Source organism: Acartia tonsa, chromosome 9 (genome assembly GCF_053477335.1).
Source record: "Acartia tonsa isolate MP-2025a chromosome 9, ASM5347733v1, whole genome shotgun sequence".
NCBI classification, from domain to species: domain Eukaryota; kingdom Metazoa; phylum Arthropoda; class Copepoda; order Calanoida; family Acartiidae; genus Acartia; species Acartia tonsa.
In genome coordinates this window covers 12887119-12910747 of record NC_137268.1, presented here as the reverse complement: position 1 = coordinate 12910747, position 23629 = coordinate 12887119, and the positions used below count along the sequence as shown (strand labels likewise).

Below are 23629 nucleotides of genomic sequence, written 5' to 3'. Positions count from 1 at the left end.
TGTGTGTGATTCTGCTTTTGTTAGCTTTTATATTTAGGGTAAATAACGAGTTGAAAATAATTAAAGCACCTTGAATAAAGGATTTTGGAAAAACGACAGAATTAATAAATATATGTTTTTGGGAAACTAAACACTATAATTTAGAATCGGGATATGTTTGATACAGTCTTGTGTAAGCTACGAGAATCACTTTAATAGAGTAGGTGAAAATCTGGTGCAACATCCAAGTGATACTATATCGATTTTTTTGTACAATATATTTGAAGTGATTTCCCTCAAGATACCAAGTCGAGCAGAGAATGTTGGTTTTTTCGTTTGTTTGTACATTTCTTTATGTCAGGTTATGTCCGATACTTGGCTTTATGATTATTAAAAATATTAATTGGGGGGGGGGGGGGGGGTTAGATTTAGTGCTCTAAAGACATTTTAAGGAAAAGCTTAATTTTGACCTTGCAATGACATTATATTTCTTTCCAGTATTAAAAAAATACACCTATTTATATATTTGTTTGTTTAAGAATTTGAAACGTTGAATTGGTGTTAATTTAATATTCTCTTTAAATATGGTATAATGTTTGCTTAAAATATTAAAAACTGTAAATTATACTTCCTTCAGAAAAGCTTCTACAAAGCTACAGTATTTGTGTATTTCTTTTTCGTTTAGAATATTGGGATCTACTGTATTTCACGGTAAAATATTGCTGGTAAGCAATATTTCAAAAAATCTAAGAATTTTAAAGGCTGCTAGCAGCCAAACGTCTGAACGTACAGATCATACCCGCACACCATTTAAAGTGGCATAAGAAGGCCTACAAATAATCTGGAATAGCCAAGATCCAATTATGCACAGGGAAAGCTTCACTGAAGAAAAACGCGTAAAATAGGTCTTTTTCGTGCATTTCTCTGCACTGCGAGATATTTCTGCATTATTGATTTATGGCTATTCCAAATAATTTGTAGGCCTTCTTATGCCGCTTAAAACAGTGTGCGGGCATGATCTGTACGTTCAGCCGTTTGGCTGCTAGCAGCCTTTAAAATCCATGAACTGCAGTAGATCCGAATATTGATATTTTATTATTGTTGAGCTATTTAGAGCAATTATTATTTTATTTACAAAATCACTATTATTTATGTTCTACACAGAATATCACTTTTTTACAAAGTCTGTTTTTTTCACATTTTTAAATGTTTTTTTATATTTCATAACTATTCAATGGCGGCTGCCCAGCCATTTTCAGTACTTCGTTGAAATCATAACCAAACATCTCGTAGTCCAATTTGTAGGCCCTGAAATTTAAATTTAAACATATTAGTTATTTATTGCATCGTATTATATACAGCTTTTCGCTGATATCAAAATGAAAGTTATTATATTAAAACCAGTTTTGTTAGAACCGAGGGACCGAAGGCCTTGGCTGACAAAACTGCTTTTAATTTTATGTTTTTTTATTTTAATAATCGTGGAAAATTGTATGTAATAGGATGCTATACATGAAATTTCAGTACGTCTGAAAACTGGTTCTAATCGAGTGGAAACTTCGAAGCCATAATGGAAACTTTATTTTTCTCTATCTCATATTTATTAATTTTTAAGATATATCAGAAAATGTTTACCTATAAACTTTGATGAGTAATTTTCTGTCTACGCCTTTGTAAAGCTCGCTAAGTTGCTGTTGTCGCTTGGTCAGCAGTTTCTGTCTGTTCTCCCATGGAATAGGAACTTCCCTGTTACAAATATAATAGTTATTTCTTTCATCCTATATTATAAAGTAATAAGCTTTTTTGTCTGTAGCGAAGGATCTTGCTAACCGCTGAACCGATATGGTTCTCCTTTACTGTGAAGCCTCTTATAGGCTCTGAGATGGTTTTAGGCTACTTACTTTTTAAAAATAAGTCCGGGTATGGTTTTAGGCTATTTTTCTGCCCTTCCAATATAGAGCCCATAGATGCTAGGGGCGCAGCCGCTAGTCGTATTATAAACCACTTTCCGCGGATATAGAATGTACAATTATTAGATTAAAACCAGTTTTTTAGCCCCGAGGTGCCGAAGGCACGGGCTAAAAAAATGGTTTTAATCTTATGATTGTACATTTCTATATTCGTAGAAAGCAGTTTATAATACGATGCTAGACATAGTTTTTTTGTATTGATGAGAACCGGTTCCTGTCCACCGGATTCGAATGAATACGAGAAATTAATATACGTGGATATTATTATAGGGGAACAATTGTCGTCAATTAATAAGGTTGCTAGCATGAACATCACTTATTGGTCAGTTCATTCATGGGGTAACGGGGGTGATCGTTATTTTAGCCAACTACAAGTTTAAATTTCTTAGAGTACATGATAATCTGGTGTAAGATCCGAGTAATAATAAAGCCATTGAAATGAATTTTTAAAACTAGGATGACCGCATCTATGAGTAGACTAAAGAGTAACTATTGAATAAAATCAGTATGAAAACGGGCATATTTTTATGATAATAAAAAAAGAGAGAAACAGGGTTGCACAAATAAAAAGCCTATTAATACCCCAAATGTTTATCCTACCTGTCAAGACCAGTCAGTTTCCATATGTAGGTTAGGTCGTCTTCTCCTGTTTCTAAAGTAAAAGGAATAATGAGTATAAAGTAAAAGGATAGAGGGGACATGAGCTATATGTAACTCTGCCCACAGGAAAGGAAATCTGTTTCGATTGCGTATTGGGTTAGCTGAGCGTCGGGAGTATAGAAAAGTCCCTACAAATAAACAGAAAGCAATTTGCTAGCAGACGAAAAGAATTTCCACCACTTGGTACTGGTAGTTGTATAGATTATACATCTATACTTATACATTTATTAAAATGCAATTAAAGTAAAAGGTAGGTAAATAATAAAGAGTGTCGAAATGAAAGAAAAAAGAGAGAAAAGATAAATAGATAAAATTAGAAGAAAAATATATTTAGACAGGGATTTAGAGATAGAAAGAAAACGTATTGGTAGATTTATTCAATTTGTGTTGATTGCTCTCACGGATATTTTGAATAAAATGGATATGGATAGATGGATAAATATGAATTAGATAGATATTTAAGAAAAACTATAACTTAACAACATGAAAACTTAAAACAATTAAGGCCCAACAGGGTTTAATTTGTTAAATAAGGATAATTATATTCAAAATTAGCGCAGCAGACTAAAGCATAAAAATAAATATTACTATTTATAATACAGAAAACTTACAGTGGTGCAAGCTCTAAAGTTTGATTAAATATGAGATTGAGAAAGACACTGGCACATAATACAGGTAGTCAATTCGACAGACAGTCAGGGCCTATTGGTAAAGTAGGTATGCTCTCATAATAACTTGCTAGTAAACAAAATGGTTTCAAGCAGGGCTCGGCAGCCGCGCGTCTGCCGCGTGTAAGCCTTAGTGACCTCGTCATATCAAAACTTGAAAATACAGCTGTTCTACATCTGTTCCTAAACAGTCAATCAACCTCTTTAAAATTATTTTTGCACACAAGCGGGTTTAAACTTTAGGATTATGCGCGTCTGACGAGCCATGGTTGCAAGCAAAACAATTTAGCATCAAGGATAAATATAGGGAACAAGGAAAAGTAATCTCAGTAAAAAACTATTTTAACCTAAATTTAAACCATTTTTTGGCAATTTATAACACTTCCCTACACTTCCTTGCCACTAATTAATCAAAATAATATTGTACAATAAAATGGTAAACAAATGTATTTGTTATAATTATTTGAAATGCTGAAAACTAAAATATTGTAAAATAAAGTTGGTTTCATCCTTTTATATATATAGGACAATAGTTCTTGCTGTTACACAAATTCTTTACATTAAAAGACGTTTTTCTTAGTTTTTTTTTATGCGGCTATTTGTTGGAAAACTAAAGTGCAGGTTTTAGGATATTTCCAAAAAAGATGTGACAACGAATGGCTTTTAAACAATGCAAAATTTGTTTTTAAATTTTTTTTTAAAGCTTTTATTATGTAAACCCTGAAAAAGACAGGCATTTATGAAATGGTCTAAAAACGGTGGTTGAGAACGTGCATGAAAAGAGATGTCCCTGTTGTACTTTTGTGCTGTTATTATATCAACATAAATAGAAGATTAAAGTAAAAGAATAAAGGGGACAAAGCTATATGTATTTTTACCCACAGGATGGGAACCCTGTGCTGACTTTAAATTGGGTCATTGCATATCAACCAATAGCTTCGGAAATAAAAAAACTGATAAATCGATATGAAGATCAGAAAGCAATTTGCTACGAATGAGGTGCCCAGAACTTTGGCCAGGTACTTGTCTGGGTTATACAATGTATAATATACATATATACTTATTTATTCATTAATAGAAGGATAGTAATGTCTACGCGACGTAAAGAGAGCTCGTGTAACGTCACGTCGTTAATGAGTCAGCATTGGCCATCTTTGTTAAATAAAAAATTGGTCTATCAAAAAAATTATGATTCTCAGTTTAACACGTATGTGCGCAAAAAATTTTCTCGTCATGAAATGACATTGCTCTGCTTTTTAGCACTCTAGTCTGCTGTGTAATTAAATATAATACAAAAAATATTAAAATAATAAAACATGCTTTAAAGAATGCATAGTAATATAATCCTTTAGTCATGTTATATTAGGGAAGCATAAATGCATGACGTATTTGTAGCAAGGATATGTCAGCTGAATTAAATAATAGATCTTGTAAGATCCAAGTAATTAAGTTAATTCAACCTTCAACAAATAATGTAATCTACAAAAGGGGTATTTTAGTAAAGCCTCATTGGGCATGTATATCAATTTATCATCCATTGTCTTATCCTTTAAGATCCATGTTTGTTTCTAGTTAGTAGTGGGCGGTAATAGTGTAGCATTAAAAGGAAAACTGCACTAGCAAATAATGCACTAAGGGGTTGTACTCTCAGAAATAAAAACATTATTTCAGTAGGCTTCAAAACCTCTAATATCCGTAGGATTAGAACCAGTTTTCGGCCATACTAAAAAATCATTAAGAGCATCGTATTAAAGACAATTTTCTAAGAAAAATAAAGTAAAATGCATAAAATTAATACCAGTTTTGTAGCCCGGACATATGGCTCTTTGACATTATTATTTTCATTTAATGCCGTTAAATAACAAAATTTCAAAATTCAATAAATGTCTTGGCCCATAAACAGATTGCCATTAGGTAGCTGAATGCATAGAAAGAACTTCCAGGCAAAAGTCATATGATTAAAGACTCACACCGGCTAAAAAGCTCATAATTTACCACGGTTAAAGAACTTTTATTATTTTTTTTTACAGTATGTCCCATAATATATATAGTATATAAGTATACTATACACCATACTTATATGTACAGTGTGGGCCCTAAATGGATGTAGAATATACGGGGATATTATGACAGGGGAAAAATTGTCGTTAATTTAGATTGCTAACATGGAACTCGTTTATTGGTTAGTGTGTCATCCAGTAGGAGGAGAGGTGATAGGGTTAAAGGGCGTAATCGTTATTTTAGCACGCTGGAAGATTTACTTACTTAGAGAACATGGAAATTTGGTGCAAGATCCAAGGAATAATAAATCCATTGCCCTACTATATACTTTCCATTTAATTGTTCTATTCCATTCTTTTCAGACGTGCAACATTTTTTTAAAGCAAAGTGTGCATTTAAAACAACGAAAATTTTGTAGGATTAATTTTCTAGTATGACTTCAAAACCGAATAATATCGGCTGGATTATAACTGGTTCTTAGCCATACTGAAAACTTATAAATAGCATTGTATTACAGACAATTTTCCACAAATAATACCATAGAAATCATAAAATGAATACCAGTTTTAATCAATTCTATATCCGCGGAAAACTGTCTACAATGCGATAAATAACTATTCTTTAATTAGTTTTATAGGCAAAGCAGCTCTATCTTTTTAATTCTTGAGTATTAAATGGGCACCTTCTAATTTTACTAGCCCAAGGACATGTCATGCAAAGATGCATTATTATTTTTATTAACTTTAAATTAGACAAGAAGGGTTCTAGTCATTAATTTTGTTTTTCTAGCTTTTTTTCTACCAATATAGTTTAGTTGTTTCACTACTAAAAAACAAGGATGACAACATCCATTAATAGCGGAGAACAAAGAAATCATGGATGGGAATATAGGCTAGGAGATTTAGAAAGTATTTGATGAATTCTTAAATCTAGAACATAAATAAATTGTAGAAAACAATCACAAAACCTTTCTTACATATTTTTATATTCATATTTTGTAACATGACTGACAGGCCGACGGCCTAAGTAAATTACATACTACATGCTCATTGATGTAGGGAATCTTATTTTAAAATTTATAATCTTAAATATCTTTATAAATCGTATTTCCCCCATAGCGTTACAGACAAAGTTAATTATAGAAAGTAGCTCTGCTACTTAAAACAAACTTGCCCTTGTTGTTATTAACCTTGAATTAGAATATAAAAGGGTTGTTAATGATAAAAGCTTTTTTAGCTCCAAGATATTTAAGCATTAATAGATGTTTTTATTTTGTATTATCTCATGTACAAAAGTTTAATTGATTCTTAACAGTGTATTTTTAATCATAGCAAAATGATTAAAAATAAAAAGGATGGCAACATGAGGATCTATGGAAATATAAAAAATACAAATTTGGCTCTCTTAATCATAAATACTGAACAATTCTTAGAAACATCAAATGAAAAAAATGTTTAAAAGTTCAAATGTACACAGTTGCTTTATTTTACCTCAACATTTTAAATAAATAGGATAAACTTATTCCATTTTTTCTTCTTATTTTTTTTATTTGTAATTCCCATCAATTATGAATGTATAAAAAACCATAATTTAATAGTTTGTTTCATGCTTACGTTGAAATCCTGCTTTAAAAATACAGTTTCCAAGGCTCGGCAGCCGCAACGAATCCTCAAACCCGTTTGCATTGTTGCTTTGATTTTTTTGAAAAGTTCGATTGCCATATTTAGGTCAGATTTAGATTTATATTTCCCTGAGGCTTACAGAAAGTTGACGAGCAACTGCCAAGCCCTGAGAGTTTCTATAAAAATAGATAGATAGATAGATTATTTACACTTTGACGTACAATACTTTTTTACATGGCGTAAAACCCCCCACGCTATGGATACATGTATAATCAGTACATTGGGGGGTACAAAATTAAAACAGTAAAATAAACTTTGAAAACAGAATTATATCCTATATGTTTGGAATAAATAAAACTTTAAATTTGAAGAAAAAAGTATTGGTACACTTTTGGAATGGAAAATAAATTCAAGTTGGGTTATGCTAAACTTGGAACTTTTGTCAATTTAACTTAGGATGTTGGTGGAAACTGGTGGTACCCTTCCTAAAAGAGCAGGATCCATGTGAAGGTATATTTTAAAGGAGAGCCATATCGGTTCTGCGGTTAGCGAGATTTTTTGATACACACAACCACACCAAGAGAACCTGTTACTTTATCATAAGGATTTTAGTATACATAAAATAGATTGTATGATTTTTCTTAAATATATGAATAACTAAAAGAACTATCAAACAGTTTTCACTTTGTAAGAACATCCGTAATAACTTATGTCGACACTATCTATGTAAACCATGCTTATCATATACGCCTTTTTTATGGGGAGAGTAAAGCTTTCTTTAACTTATTCTCATAGATGTCTTATGTCTTAATCGTAAAATTATATCAAGATGTATATTACAAGAATAATTTTTAAAACAGTAATGCAACATTATCATTTAAAGACGATAATAGTTATTTATCGCATCGTGTTATAGACTGCTTTCCAAAGATAAAAAAAAAATAAAAATTATGTTTCAAATTAGTGCAAAAATGACAACATGTAAAGCAGCAAAGCTTAAAATCACAATTTGATAAACTATGGACCACTCTATTTTTGCATATTTATGTTCTATTTGTACTTGATGTTTGCCCTTAAAATAAAAAAATTAAATAAGAGCTTTCGGATCTACTGCAGTTCACGGTAAAATATTGCTGGTAACGCAATTTTCCAAAAATCTATGAATTTTAAAGGCTGCTAGCTGCCAAACGGCTGAACGTACAGATCATGCCCGCACACTGTTTTAAGCGGCATAAGAAAGCCTACAAATAATCTGGAATAGCCATAAATCAAAAATGCATAATTATCTCGCAGTGCAGAGAAATGCGCGAAAAATACCTATTTTACGCGTTTTTTCTTCAGTGAAGGTTTCCCTGTGCATCATTGGATCTTGGCTATTCCAGATTATTTGTAGGCATTCCTTTGCCGCTCAAAATGGTGTGCGGGTATGATCTGTATGTTCAGCTGATTGACAGCTAGCAGCCTTTAAAATTCATAGATTTTTGGAAAATTGCGTTACCAGCAATATTTTACCATGAACTGCAGTAGATCCGAGCTTTCTCATCTTTCGTGATATAATAGTTATTTCTCGCATTGTATTATAAACGGCTTTCCGCGGATATAGAATGTACAATTATAAGATTAAAACCAGTTTTTTAGCCCCGAGATGCCGAAGGCACGGGCTAAAAAAACTGGTTTTAATCTTATGATTGTACATTTCTATATTCGTAGAAAACTGGATATAATACGATGCTAGACATAGTTTTTTCGTATGGATGAGAACCGGTTCCTATCCACCGGATTCGAATAAATACGAGAAAATTCATTAGTTTTAGGATTTGTAAGGTGATAAAAGTAAGTTGTATATCTCTTTATATTTCGTAAATGGCTGAACAGCTGATTCATCAACATTTTTTAGAAATGCATTGTTGAGGTCCAGACATGTTTTAAGCTGCCCAAAGGGGGTATTTTAACCTCCTTAACCCCCCTTCCCTTAGCTAAAAAATAATTACCTTATAAAAGTAAAATATTAAAGTCTCTAGATGCTAATAGAAAAGCTACCCTTAGTTAAAAGGCACAATTATTTCAAATTTAAGATTTAAAGTATCGTCAATTAACCTCTCCCTATATTTTACTGTGTCCTCTCTCAAATGGTCTGAATATTTGATCTTATTAAGAAATCGTGTAGTATTTGTAAATGATAACATCTTTAGCAGACGATTACCCCCCCCCCCCCCCCTATACATTTAAATAATATTATTTTGAATGTACAATTCAATTCAAGGCTATATTTTCAATGAATAAAAAATATTGAAATTTTGTTACAATAAAATTTTAATTATTATATAAATGGCAATTTTAATAAGAATAAAAACACACATTAAAGAGCTGATCTAAAATCAGAACTAACTTTATTGCAAAATAGCTTAAATAAGTAGGATATTTATTTGTAAGTCTAAACAAAATTGTATGCAACTTTATTGCAAATTAGCTTTTTTAAAGGATACTGTTGAAAGACATTCATAAATTTTAAGATCTGATTTCAATCTTCTACCTTGTTGATCTAGAAATAACTCTTTAAAAAATCAGATGAATAGAATATTTTCATGTTTTAAATGATCCTTGAGACGTTCTCATATTGTTTATAGAGTTGCTACGCTTTATAAATCGTACAGGAATTACCCAGCAAAATTTAAAATCGATAGGACAATACTAATATGCCTAAATTAACGATAGGAGTCATTTATAAATAATCTTCGCTTGTAACAATCATAAACACCGCAATGTTTTTTAACCTGTGAAGATTTTCTACAATTTACATTTTATGTATATACAACTTACCTAATTTAGCTATGGCATCATACTTGAAATGACACGGAGTACAGGCTCGCCAGTACGGAACCCAATGGGACTCGAACCCGATACCTAAACAATAATAATATAAATAATTACAGATGCTGCTAGATGCTAGAGCAGATATTATAAATTTAATAATAGTTATTTCTTGCATCGTATTATAAACGGCTTTCCGTGGATATAGAATGTACAATTATAACTGGCTTTAATCTTATGATTGTACATTTTTATATTCGTAGAAAGCTGGATATAATACGATGCTAGACATAGTTTTTTCGTATGGAAGAGAACCGGTTCCTATCCACCGGATTCGAATGAATACGAGAAAAAAAATAGATATATTTCTTCAAGAAATGTCGAGAGAAACATGAACGTAAAATAGACCAGTTGGCTTGCTAATATGGACCTCATTTAATGGTCAGTTCGTGCATTTAGTAGGAGAGGAGGGGTAAAGAGGGTGAATGGGGGGTATCGTTATTACACCAGACAAACAAACATTCCAATTCACAAATAGAATATTGCATCAGTAAGTATTAAGAATCTCCATTTTTTCATTTGGGGGTTTTGGGTTGGAGAACATTAACAAACCTCCTTTCAAGAATTTTTATATCATGCATCGAAAGTCCCCCATTAGAGAGAAAATATCGTGACATAGATAATAAACCATCTTCAGTTTTTAAATTTCATTTCATTCAGGGTATTTATAAGTGCTTTAATCTTTCATTCAAACTAGAGAAAAATATTGAATACTATAATTAGTAAGGTCTTTTTTGTCTAAAGCTAAGATCCCAAAAAATGCTGATCCGTTTTGATTTTACTTTTGAGGGAAGATTCATAAATGTATTGGGATGTTTATAGGCTACTTCATGACCACCCATGCCTTCTCAAAAATTTAAAAATGATGGCGTTTTTGACTGAACAATAGATCATGGCCCTACTGTTTTCCTCTGGTAGTGTAGCTACATGCTTTAAAAAAGTGTATAGTATGTCAGTGTGTTCAAATTTTTTTTAACGTAAATCTATTTATTGTTAATTTTTTCATTGTAAGTAATACTGAACCTTCCTTCAAAATAAAACGAAAATATAATCTAGGTTTAATTGAAAGTGAATAAGGTTTGAAACAATATTTTTAAAAGATGAAAGGAAAACACGAGTAGTGTTATTTCATTATCAGGGAGGTAGTTACACCCACAGAGGTCTACCCCCCTACATATTACACATTTCTTCGTTTCCCAACCTCCTAGCCCTAGACGTCCAAGAATGGAGATAAATGGGTGTTTCCCCTCCCCCCCCCCCCCCCCCTAAAACTTTGTAACTCTTCATTTGAAACCTTTCAAACTTTAAATGGATGAACACCCTCAAACCTTTGAAACCCTTCATAATACCCCCTTTAAATAAAAAGCTTTGACGTCCTTGCTTCGAGTTTCGTATTTCATAATATGACTATCCTTGTTTATCTCTGATACATAAAAATGTATGGGGAAACTAAATCGTGAAGAAAGTTGCATCTAAGATCAGATCATTTTACCATAGCATAATTCATTATAATGGTTGTAGTTTTTTTTACAGTTTGGGTATTTCCATTCGTCTGCTAAACCTGATATAAATTGTGTATGCTGTTGTTATTTAACTTTGGTCAAACTGTTATTGAAGTAACACCAAAACAATTTCATTTCAATCTTTCGATATTAATGAGTTCATTCAATCAATTGATTATTATTCTGTGAGTAGTGTAAATATCCCAGTCTAAAGAGACTGTTTCCAAAAATAGCTGTACTGCATTTTACTGTTGTTTTAAATCTAAAATAGATCGGTGAGATATAATCATCTGATTGGTGTGGAGTAATGATTCCTATTACAATGAGGTACAATATTATAAGCGAAGAAACTCTATAATCAATTCCTAAAAATGTCAGTATGTCCTTAAACAGTATTCTAAATTTATGAAGTTTTGCAACAAATTTACCTATAATTTTGTCAAAACTTATATATTTATATTTTGTATATTTAGTTTTACACTCTACAAGAGTAAATGTTCGTCTGTCATACAGTTTCAGAGCTTCACTTTTTGGATATTGTCAACCTTGTTCGTAATGAAATTAGTAATAAAATTAAAATTTTTATAATTATAAAGCTTTCAAAATAATTTTTATTATTAAAATAGAAAATCAGTTAAAACGATAATTTATAATAGAGCATAACATCGTTTGATTTTATGCTTTTCTGCACATATTATTATATTGGAAGCGAAGCTCTTTCAAACTTCATCCGTCCGTTTATACATCTTTAACGGGTGGCTTTTGTCTTAAATTTAGGAATCTGTCATTAGGATTCATGTGATAATAAGTAATAATTTTCAAAACGCAATACCTCTCTTATAGAATCATTATTATTGTTATTTCATCTATATAGACGACAACTTTTCTAAGACATAATTATCAATTTAACTTAATGTATAATTTCTTCAATGATTGGACACAATGTTAAAAGCGAAACCATTAAGATGTAAGCACGTCAAATCATTCTGTATTTTGGTGTCTGATTTGTAAAGCTTCGCAGCTTTTATGGATGTTGTCATCCATTTATTAGTTAATAAATTATTCGAACATAAACATATAGACACTTCTGCCCTAATCATATTGATTATAGATAATAAATTATTAGGGTTTTAGATAGAAATAGATTGATAAAACTATAGAAACTAGATAGATATATAGACACAATAAAAACTGTCCCGAATTTGTATTAATTTTGAGGAACACGACTCCAGTTACGTCATATTTTTCTTTCCCGAAAAAGGGAAGGGGGAAAGAAAAAAAAGGGAAGGGAGGAAGAAAAAAGAGATGGGAGAAAAGGGGGTTTTCCCCATCTCTTTTGAAGAGATTTTCTTCCCCCCTTCTCTTTTTCGGGAAAGAAAAATATGACGTCACTGGAGTCGTGTTCCTCAAAATTAATACAAATTCGGGACAGTTTTTATTGTGTCAGATATATAGATTATCACACAGCTATATAGATAGATAGAAAAAAAGAGTCGTTATCATTTAGTACACTCAAGGCTTCGCCCAAAGAGGTAATGGAAAGTCCCCCCCTCCTACATAGAATCATTTTCAAAGCTGAAGAGATATTATCTAAAAAAAATCGGTAATAATGTTACTTTAGATTTATATCAATAATACAAAGTAGTACGATGTCTGTCTGTCCGTCTGTCTATCTGTCTGTCTGTCTGTCTGTCTGTCTGTCTGTCTGTCTGTCTGTCTGTCTGTCTGTCTGTCCGTCCGTCCGTCCGTCCGTCTGAAGCTTAAGATCTCGGTAACCACTGAACCGATCGGATTCTACTCTTGAGGGTATATACCTATTGGTCCTGTGGTGGTTTTAAGCTATTTTCTTGGGGGGTGGGACACCCCTAACCCCCCAAAAAACAAAAAAATCCCCCCCTTATTTTTTATTTTGCTCTGATACAGGCTGCCGCAGGCTGCATTTTTTTTTTTTTTTTTTTGTATCTGTGGAAGGTTTCCACACTTTTTTTACCATCTCTTGGGGCAAAGCCCCTAGAGGCTAGGGGCGAAGCCGCTAGTATTTTATATGCTAATGGAGGTAGAGATAGAATAGGCTGTATTTTTTATATTAGATAAACACGTAGTCAGACTTAAAAACTGTTGGATAGACATATACACAAGAAAGTCTATTTAGATAGATAGATAAATACATGGATAAATGGATGGATAGATAGAAGGCAAAATGGATAGAATGATAGATAGATAGCTAGATAGAGGGATGGATGAAAATGTTTTGATGATATTGATTAAAATAATAAATTATGTATAAATGATTGATCACACAGGTCCTCACGACTTTTAAAAACAAAATGTGCATCCTTTTATTTTCAAGTAAGGCTTTGAAACTAATAAATATCCAATGGCTTAGAACTGTTTCTGAGCCTTAATAATAATAACAATTTCATAATACATATGTGAAACAAATTTTAACAGAAGTTTTTAAACGCAAATTTCTTATTATTTGGTCTTTAATTTACAATTCAAAATGAAAATAACAGAAAAAAGTCCACTATCCATGAGCTGAAAATACCCTAGTTAAATTTCTCTATGGTTTTATTACCAAAACTTTATGGAAATTAATCGTTTGGCGGTTCTTGATGGATATTATTGAATATTGCTGTAGTGGGTCTTACTTGAGATACTTGTAAAATAAGCAGAATGGCATTTTCGTGATCCTAAACGAGTGGACAGATTTTTATGAAATTAGTACCATTTTAAAGCGTTAATTTTTCTCTATTGATTTTTCTTTTATTTGAATTTTTAAGCCCACAAATGACGGATCCCGAGTTTTAATTATGAAACATTTGTACTTATTATATTCTGTTAAAATCTTGTGATATCTCATATGAGGCCATATTTTTCCAAGAAATCAATATACATATAATGCTCCGCATTTATATGTATATTTGACCTTTCTATCATCTACGCGTGTAGGTTTTAGGCGATATTTAACTTATGTACTTTTGTAGAAGAGAGCTCCAGTTATCCAGGGATTTGGCATCCTCAATGCATCACGGAGATTTCCCCTGCACAACTGAACGTGACTAAACGGGAAACTCAACATACACTCCGGCCTGCTGATATATCCTACGCAGACCTACGTGTATCCCTTGCCATCCCTGTATGATCAGAAACGCCCCCTCAATACTTCAATACTCTCTGTAATTTTCCTATATGTATATTGATATAATATGTATTCATTAATTTTGTGTAAACTATACTTGTCTATTGAAAATACATCAGTTCCGCACAAACAGTTGTTAGTAGAGTATCAACTCCAATTTGTGGGCAGCTAATCCTAGCTGCAATTAATTATCCAGAAACATAGAAAATCCCCTGTGGGTACTTGCGTGTAGTATTCGTTATTTAACTTAGCGGAGACGTACAAACGAAGGGAACGAGTTGCTTCGCTCTTGAATCGCTTCAGCCACAACGTTACCATTCCAACGTGAAGTGCCGCCACACCGCTCGAGGCGGGCTTTAATAGTTTTTAAAAAAGCTATCTATTACGTCCGATCCGTTACAGTCAAACTGGTGGCAGCGGTGGGATAAACCGCAGTGCTCAACAGGAGATTTACGAGGAAATTACCCCGAGGAACTACGGTAATTTCGGACGATTGTGTATATCCAGACGAGTTTATGAGAACTGAGACCAGAAAGGACGAAGACCCCTGTGTTTGGAGACCAGTGTGGGACCATTCTGACGTCTGGGACATCAACTTGGTAAAATTTTCCTTAAATTTTGAAGAAATTTCGTTAAGTTTCGAAGATGGCGCAAGCTCAGCAGGCCGCTGATCTAGAGCAGTTGAATTTGCAGCGTGCTATTCAAGAGGCACAGGCAGAAGGAGCGCCGAATGAGAACGCTCAGCTCATTGCGCTAGGCAATACCTGGTTGGAGAACCAGCGCCGGAAGCTTAACAAGCAGAATTTTCCCCGGTTTTGCAACCGTGCCGGAGAAGATTGGGATGGCCACAAGACAAAGATGGCCAATGCGTTTAGAATTGCCCGTCATCACCCATCGGATCAAGAGGGCAGGAAAGGCCAATACATCATGAGTCTCGACGGAGAAGCGTTCCAGATGGCCCGAGAAGTCGCTGACAACCAAGATGCGCTCACCCTTGAGCAGGTAATGGATAGGCTGGATGCCATATTCCTAGCACCATCAGATTCAGACATCAACAAGGACGCGTATAAGCAGTTGTCACAGGGCAAGAACGAGATTCCGCAGACGTACCTTGCCAAGAAAGAGCAGATGTGGTTGAAGGCCTACTCCCCAGACAACCGTGATCCAGGCCAATTCCGGAAAGAGGTAACCCTTGGTTTACGCCATCGAGAGGTACGGAAAAGAGTTTTCTGTCAGCTACCTAGTATTACCAGCATGGGTGTCCTACGGAATGTGATTATGAACGAGATTGCCACGCAGCGTCAACTTATTCACCATGGAGATGCTGAGGATACCTCCATGGATGGCCTCGCCACGTCCAACCGTGTCATCTATCGCAACGACGGCACCGAGGATATGGAGGTCAACGCTGTCGGAGATGGAACCAGTAGCGTCAAGTGCTACAATTGTAACCAGACAGGCCATTATTCGCGTAATTGCCCTAAGAAGAAACAGCAAGCGAGTAAGGGTACGGGCGGTGCCACCAAAGACAAACCGAAAGGCAACTGTCGGAGGTGTGGCACGCCTGGCCATTGGCAGAAGACGTGTACTATTCCTGAGGACAAGCTGGCAAACGTGCGCAAGAGAAACCAGGAGAAGAACGCCAACAGCGGCGGACGCGGCCGACAATATCAAGATCGTGGCCGTCACGCCGTGCGAGAGATGCGTACCAACGAACCTGGAGACGCGGACAGTGGCGTAGGAGATGATGACCAGGCGCAGTTCTACGGAGATGTCAACTGTCTGGAAGCAGTTGGCCACAGAAGCAAGACTTCAAAAAATGTGAGAGAGGGCTCCCGTCGGTAGGTCGGAGTCCCTCAGCAGCTGTAGACCCTACCACCCTCAATCAGATGCAAGGACGGAGAGGCGCCCGGGCCATGGTTAAGATCAGCCTGCGTGCAAATGGACCGACTGTGCGGACCTATGGTCTCATCGATACCGGTAACAAGTTGCACGAAGGAGTCGCCGTAAATGAGGAGTTAGCCCGGAAACTACAGTTGCCGATCGTTCCTTGCGAGTTATCAGTGGGAACAGCGGCGAATGGCGGCGATATGGACGTCTTCGGCCGTGTGTACAACATTAGCGTCATCTTGGGAGATGACTGTCCCAGCTACATTCGGGAGGCCTTGGTCATACCTGAGCTTCGCACCCCCATCAATCTTGGGTGCAAGTGGGTCGAGGAGATTCGTGGAGTCCTAGATTACTCATCACCGGTGCAGGCGGCGTTGGTCGTGAAGCAGACGAGAGTTCCGCTTGTGCAGTCCATCGACTACGAGGTTCCAAGTACCTCAGAAGACGAAGAGCGGTCTGGAAAACCGCCGGGGGAGCACTCGCCCCCCAATCCTCAGATAAGTGTTTCATTACGAGCCTTTGAGGAGTTGAATGCAGAAATAAGTAGCTATAGTAATGCTGTAAATGTTTGTACGCCCACTTTTAAAGATTTATGTAAAGCAGAAGATAATTTTGCGAATGGTAATGTGCACCATTCACGTGAGTTTTTAGCACTTAAACCGGATTCCGTCGAATCATATGTTGCGCAACTTTCTTTTAAGCACAAAGCAAAAGCAGATTTTGAGCGCAAAAACGTTTGGACACGTAATGTCAAGGGACCGCTTCGTAATTCCCAAGGGCCGGCCGTTCGTTTGAAAACCGTCGCAGTAGGTAAACGGCCGCGTCCTGTCCGTTTGTCCGTCCAAGCGACTAGGATTCTCGCGCCAGAGTCAGTGTCTGTCGTTAATTTTCTTCCTAGCCGAGAACTCCGACCGCAAGCGATTGTCATGGTAGAAGAGACCGTTTTAGATGATAGTCCAGTGCGTGTGTTGGAAGGAGTATACAGAGCCCAGCAAAATGGGATAGTCCGCATTCCTGTCGTCAACTTGCAGGAGGCGCCGTGCATTGCATCGGCCGGGTGTGTGTTCACCGCCGAGATTTGTGAGGACAGCAGTATGGTGATCAACACCGAAAGCTTGGTGTTGAGAGAGCCCCATGAAGTTATTCAGTCCATGTCCGAGAACAAGACGAGCGACGCCACCAAGCCCATGACGAAGGAGCAGATGGAAAACCCCACGTTCAAGGAAGTTTGGGAGGACCTGGAGATGGAGGACAACGAGTTACTGAACGAGCACCCCGATGTCAAGAAGCAAGTCAAGGAGCTCATTTACGAATACAGAGACATATTCAGTCGAGAGGCCCCTGGGCACACAGACCTGGTAACAATGAAGTTGAAGCTCAAGCCAGGGACGGAGCCCATCAGGCAGAGATACAGGGAGTTGAACCCTAAGATGTTGAAGGATCTGGAGGCACAGATGGCCGACTGGCTCAACCAGGGAGTGATCGAGCCGAGTTCATCGCCATGGGCGAGCCCCCTTGTTCCCGTGCGCAAGAAGGATGGAAAGATCAGATGGGCAGTGGACTTCCGCAGGTTAAACAGTTGCTTAGAGCAAGACAGTTACCCGCTGCCGAGGATACAGACTCTATTGGACCGCGCAGGAGGACATCGTGTATATTCAACGTTAGATGCCACAGCCGCCTACTTCAACATCTCCATCGATCCAGCATCCAGGGAGCTGACGGCTTTTGCCACGCCAACGGGTTTGTGGCAATTCCGCCGCATGCCCTTCGGCATCAGCACAGCACCAGCGGTGTACAGCAGATTCATCAGCACCGCAATGAACCCGCTGGGGAGCGAGGTAGCGCAATGCTACCTCGATGATGTAATATCATACAACCTGAGAGTTGCGGATCATGTACCACAGATGCGACAGGTTTTTGAGGCCCACCGCAAGGCTGGAATCAAGCTGAAGGCAAAGAAGAGCAAACTGTTCCAGAAGAAGATCCAGTATCTTGGCCACATGCTGAGTCACGAGGGTATCGGTATGGTGCCAGAGTATGTGGAGCGTATCAAGAACTGGCCGCCGCCCTCCACCGTCGCCGAGCTGAATAGTGTCCTTGGTTTTTACGGGTACTACCGGACCTTCATACCGGAGTACGCCGACTTGACGTGTGAGATGAATGCACAGAAGAAAGCCACCAAGCTAGAGTGGACCCCAGGGATGGATGAGCAGTTCCAGCAGTTGAAGGACAAGTTCCAGAATGCCCCCATCCGCGCTGTGCCTGATTTTGAAGCGGATACCCCATTTCAACTGACCACCGACTACTCCGGAAGAGCAATCAGTGCGATCCTGAGTCAGGTTCAGAATGGCGCCGAAAGGTTGATCGCCGCCATGGGACGTAAAACGACTGGCGCGGAGCAGAGATATCCCTCATGGAAAGGAGAAGCCTCCGCAGTTATTTATGGCATCAGAAAGTTTCGGACAATCCTGAGCTTCAAGCCGTTCCAAATTAATACGGATAACAGCGCCCTCAAGCAGTTGAAGTCACTGAAGAAGAACACTGGCATGATGGCCAGGTGGACTGAGGAGCTGGCTGGTTACGAATTCCGTGTGGTTCATCGGCCGGGGAGACTCAATACCAACGCCGACGCGTTGAGCCGGCGTACCGATGCTGACATGCCAGACCCCACAGCCGAGGAAGAGGCTGAGCAGGAGGAGTACGTCGGAGCTGTAGATGATCCTGCCGACGAGCTTCCTGACCGCCGAGAACGGTACAGAGACAGAGTGTACCGGCATCAGTTAGACGACCCTATTTTGGAGAAGGTTCGTAGATGGATTGGCGTTGACCGGCGTGCACCAGACAAGGCAACCCTGCGTGGAGAGAGTAGGGACGTGCACCGGCTGGCTGAGATTTTTGACACTCTGCGCATTGCAGAAGATGGAGTTATTGAGCAGGAGATCAACACCTTCACAGGGAAGCGACGCAGAATCATGGTCCCTTTGTCCCTGAGAGAAGAGGTGTTCACCCACTGTCACAGAACTACCACAGGAGCGCATTTTGGCATGCACTCTACCATATCGAAGTTTTTGAGGAATTTTTATTATGTGGGACATCAAGCAGACATCCGCCTGAGGATCGCCGTCTGTCATGACTGCGTTCAGAAGAACATCAAGGCCAACATCAAGATAGGAGCGCACGTACCCATCCAAAACGGGTACCCGCTCCAGACAATTTATATGGATGTGGTAGGCAAGTTCGACACAACCCCAGAAGGATACAATTTTATCCTGACGCTACAGGACGGATGGTCGCGCTTCGTTCAGGCGTACCCCTTGAAACAGAAGACCGCCGACGAGGTCGCCACGACAATTATGGACAAGTTCATTTGTACCTTTGGATGCCCGCAGGCATTCCACAGTGATCAGGGAAAAGAGTTCTGCAACACCATCATGAAGAAACTCTTGCAGAAGCTCGGTGTTAAGCACGAGCTAGGCCCCGTGGCGAACCCCCAGAGCAACCTTATAGAAAGGTGGCACCGGACCATGGAAGAGACGCTGAGAACCGTGATCCAAGGACGGGAGACTCTATGGCCAGAATATTTACCTGGAGTTGTCCTGGCGTACAACACGAGGATCCACAGCAGCACCGGCGTGACCCCCTTTCTTGCCTTCCAGGGTAGAGAGGCTACTCTACCCGCGGATTTAATTTTGCGGTTACCAAACCCTGACGATGACAAGGATATCCCCACAGCCGTGAGAAATTTATTGGACAGATACACGACCATGTATGAAGCCATGGCGAAGAGTCAAGCAAGCACCATTCGAAGAAATGCTTTGCAGTATCACGGCAATCGCGAATTTCGAGTAGGCGATAAAGTTTTCTATTTGGCACCCAACCATGGTAAAGCAAAGAAGAAGATGACCAAACATTGGAGTGGACCATACTTAATTACCGAGAAGTGTGCCGACGTTTTATACAAGATTCAGACAATACCAGCGGGAGAAAAGGAGGACTTGATTGTGCATGTTGGTCGGTTAAAACCATATTACCCCCCAGCAATGACAGATGGAGACCCAACTTCTCCCCCAGAACCATTTGAAGAAGACGGAGATGAGGCAGGGGAACAAATTCCCTTGAATCCAGAAAGGCAGGCGAAGCCGCCTAATCCAAGAGTTGATTTCTCAAATGGGGATGACAGCGATGAAGAGGGAGGACCCCCCATTAGACCGGGAGGAGCACCACCACCACCGCCCAACATTGACCCCCTCAACCTTCCCCTACCGGATACACCACCGCCCAGATCACCAACGATGCAGCGCACACCGCGCAGAGAGCAGAGTGAGAAGAGAGGGAGGGAGAGAGATCAATCTTGCGAACCGTCCGGTTCGGGCACTCAACGGAGAGATGCCAAGCGAACCCCCGACAGAGAGAGAAGCCCGAGAAGAAGCTCGCCCCCACAGACACCGCGCCGAGATAGAGAGCGCGAGCGAGCTACATACACATACCCTTCCGCACCCCGGGTAGAGAAGCGCGCTCTGAGCGACAATGAAGAGCCGTCCACGGACTCACCCGAAAAAGGGGAGAGGGTTAAATCCGGAGGAAAGAAGCAGAGGAGTGGGACACTTTGGCAACAGCAAGTGGAGGAGAGCAAAGAGGTGTTAGACAGCTCGGACGAGGATATGGACCCGCCTGCAGTGGCTACACTTGCGCGGACAATCAGAATCCCCGTCAAACGCGGAGCAAAGCTGCCGTACAAGGGTACGAAAGAGAGTGCGGGCCATGACATATACTGCCCCGCCCACACAATCCTTCCCCCTGGGCAACAGACTTGCGTCCCTCTCAAGCTACACACTCGTGTACCCCCCGGATATTTTCTTAAACTCTTTGGCCGTTCAAGCATAGAACGGGAGGGAGTAATTTTACTGGCAGGATTAGTGGACAGCGACTACACCGGCGAGATACAAGCAGTCTTCTGGAACTTGAGTACCGAAGCAGTGGAGTTCAACAAGAATCAACGAGTGTGTCAAGCGGTGATCCTAGAGACTCGCGAGGTGGAATTTTATCATGTCGATAATCTTCCTACCACTGATCGCGGTGCTAATGGCTTCGGTAGCACCAACCAGTGAGGCATATTCATTAGACATAGTAGACTGCACAAACCCTTCCACCATCAAGAAATTCAACAAGGAAACAATATGCAGAGCAGAGGAACCTACACAAGAAGTTCCAGTGAAGGAGCGCTACACAATTCTACAGAGGCCAACCCTGACGAAGGTACACGGATACTCCTGCGAAGTGAGGGTATCCTTGTACCATTTCAAGTGCGGAGTTTGGGGCCACCTCAAGTTACAACAGGTACCCCAAACTATGAGGCACGAAGAAATTACTGCAGAAAATTGCCGCCGCATGTCACTGGTGCAGGAATATCAAATTTCTGGCTACGGTGACCCTATCAAAGTGAAACTTAACCGCCCAACGTACGTTTCGGCAACCCTGGCCGGATCCCTGAAGATGGAAGACGACAAGATCACCTGCATTGGGCAGACCATCCGCATGGGCGACACCATCCACTACAACACCCTGAAGCTAGCTGAGTACCAGATTCTACTTAAAGAAGAAACTTTTCTGGTTAGCAACAACAAGGTAGAGAGCGAAACTGATCATCTATCTCTACCATGTCCATACCATAAAGGGGAGTGCATCACTGGCGCAGCGACATTCGTCTGGAATATCAACGACAGCTCCTGCACTCTACAGATGGTCAACACCATCAACCCCCTCACCACCATGGACACCTACCTAGTGGACCACCAGCAACAAGTTTTACTCAACACTACAGGCGCAATGAAATTAATGCATTGCCCCTTTAATGTCATCACCACAGACCACGACGGCATCTACCTGGGCAAGACCAGCGAACTCAGTAGACTCGCCACCATCGACCCCGGACAAATAGATGTGAACCTTCAAGCTGCAGTACATCTAAATTATTTAGCCTACAGTATGCGCCAGACCTTCAGCCAACTAGATGTAACACTACGGAAGACCATATGCGAAACCCATTACCATGGAAAGTCAGACCAACCAGTGCTGCTGCATGAGCAGACTTACGGACTCTTGAAGGGAGACCTGTTGATGACCTTCCAGTGCACCAAGAGGACTCAGAAGATCAAGGACGACATCAATTGCTATCAAGATATACCTTTGGATCCTGATGGTTATGCAGATGCTGCAACTAAACATTATAAGTTGCATTCTACAAGGGTAACGTGTTCAGCAACTTTCCCCCTAACTGTCAAGTCTAAAGAAGGCTGGATTCAGCTGACTCCCGCCATCATCAAGACTCAGGCCCCCATGGAAATGACCATCGACACCCCTCTAGTTAACTGGACGGATTTCAGCCATGGAGGAATCTACACGGAAAGAGAGAGAACTGAATGGTTACACACCCTCACCTTCCCCTCCTACACCGAGGCAAGCCTGAAGGAGATCACCTACGGATTATGCATTGGAGACGGAAATTGTAACCAACTTTCTACCAACAACCTACCCCTGTACACCCTTGAGAATCTAGTGCCGGACATGGAACGCAAACTTGATTTGTGGAGCAGCGTCAAGAGCTGGCTCCATGAATATGGCGACCTAATGGCATTCGCATGCCTGGTCATCCTAGGGCTAAAATTTATAACTGATCTGATATGCATTATCCTCACATTTTTACGTGTAGGACCTGGAGCTGCCATCGCCTTAATTGCCCACCTTTATCTTTATAACAAGCATTCCTACCAGAAGCTTATGAGAAAGAAGAAGGCCGATACCAGAACTGAGAGGCGAGAACCTACGACAACAGCAGAGACAACGTCGCTATTACCAACGACCTCAACCCCGAAGATCCAGATGACAGAGATACAGCCCATCATGTTAGATCCTGCATCCTTGCCATCATACAACACTGCGACTAAAACATCTAGGCTATCAACCTTAATACCATGACATCGCAATAGGTAAGATTGGCCGACCAGTCTATTGTCTTTGCCAATTTGAGCGTTATGTTATCTGGCACGTCTGTTCGCCAGATAAAAAGGGGAGAAAATGTAGTGGGTCTTACTTGAGATACTTGTAAAATAAGCAGAATGGCATTTTCGTGATCCTAAACGAGTGGACAGATTTTTATGAAATTAGTACCATTTTAAAGCGTTAATTTTTCTCTATTGATTTTTCTTTTATTTGAATTTTTAAGCCCACAAATGACGGATCCCGAGTTTTAATTATGAAACATTTGTACTTATTATATTCTGTTAAAATCTTGTGATATCTCATATGAGGCCATATTTTTCCAAGA

The 23629-nt window shown here is 39.1% G+C and overlaps 1 protein-coding gene across 1 annotated transcript in view; it reads right to left on the bottom strand.

Annotated features, from left to right (window-relative positions):
• Positions 1-1046: 1046 nt before the first annotated feature.
• Positions 1047-23629, bottom strand: part of LOC145328241 (carbohydrate sulfotransferase 11-like) — a 100918-nt gene continuing 78335 nt past the window's right edge. Inside the window, exons 16-19 of the mRNA XM_080171855.1 lie at positions 9721-9804; positions 2550-2601; positions 1615-1725; positions 1047-1287 (exon numbers count right to left, since the gene is read on the bottom strand). Of these exons, the coding sequence (XP_080027981.1) occupies positions 1194-1287; positions 1615-1725; positions 2550-2601; positions 9721-9804 (341 nt within the window). The 3' untranslated portion in view covers positions 1047-1193. The remainder of the gene's footprint in view (positions 1288-1614; positions 1726-2549; positions 2602-9720; positions 9805-23629) is intronic.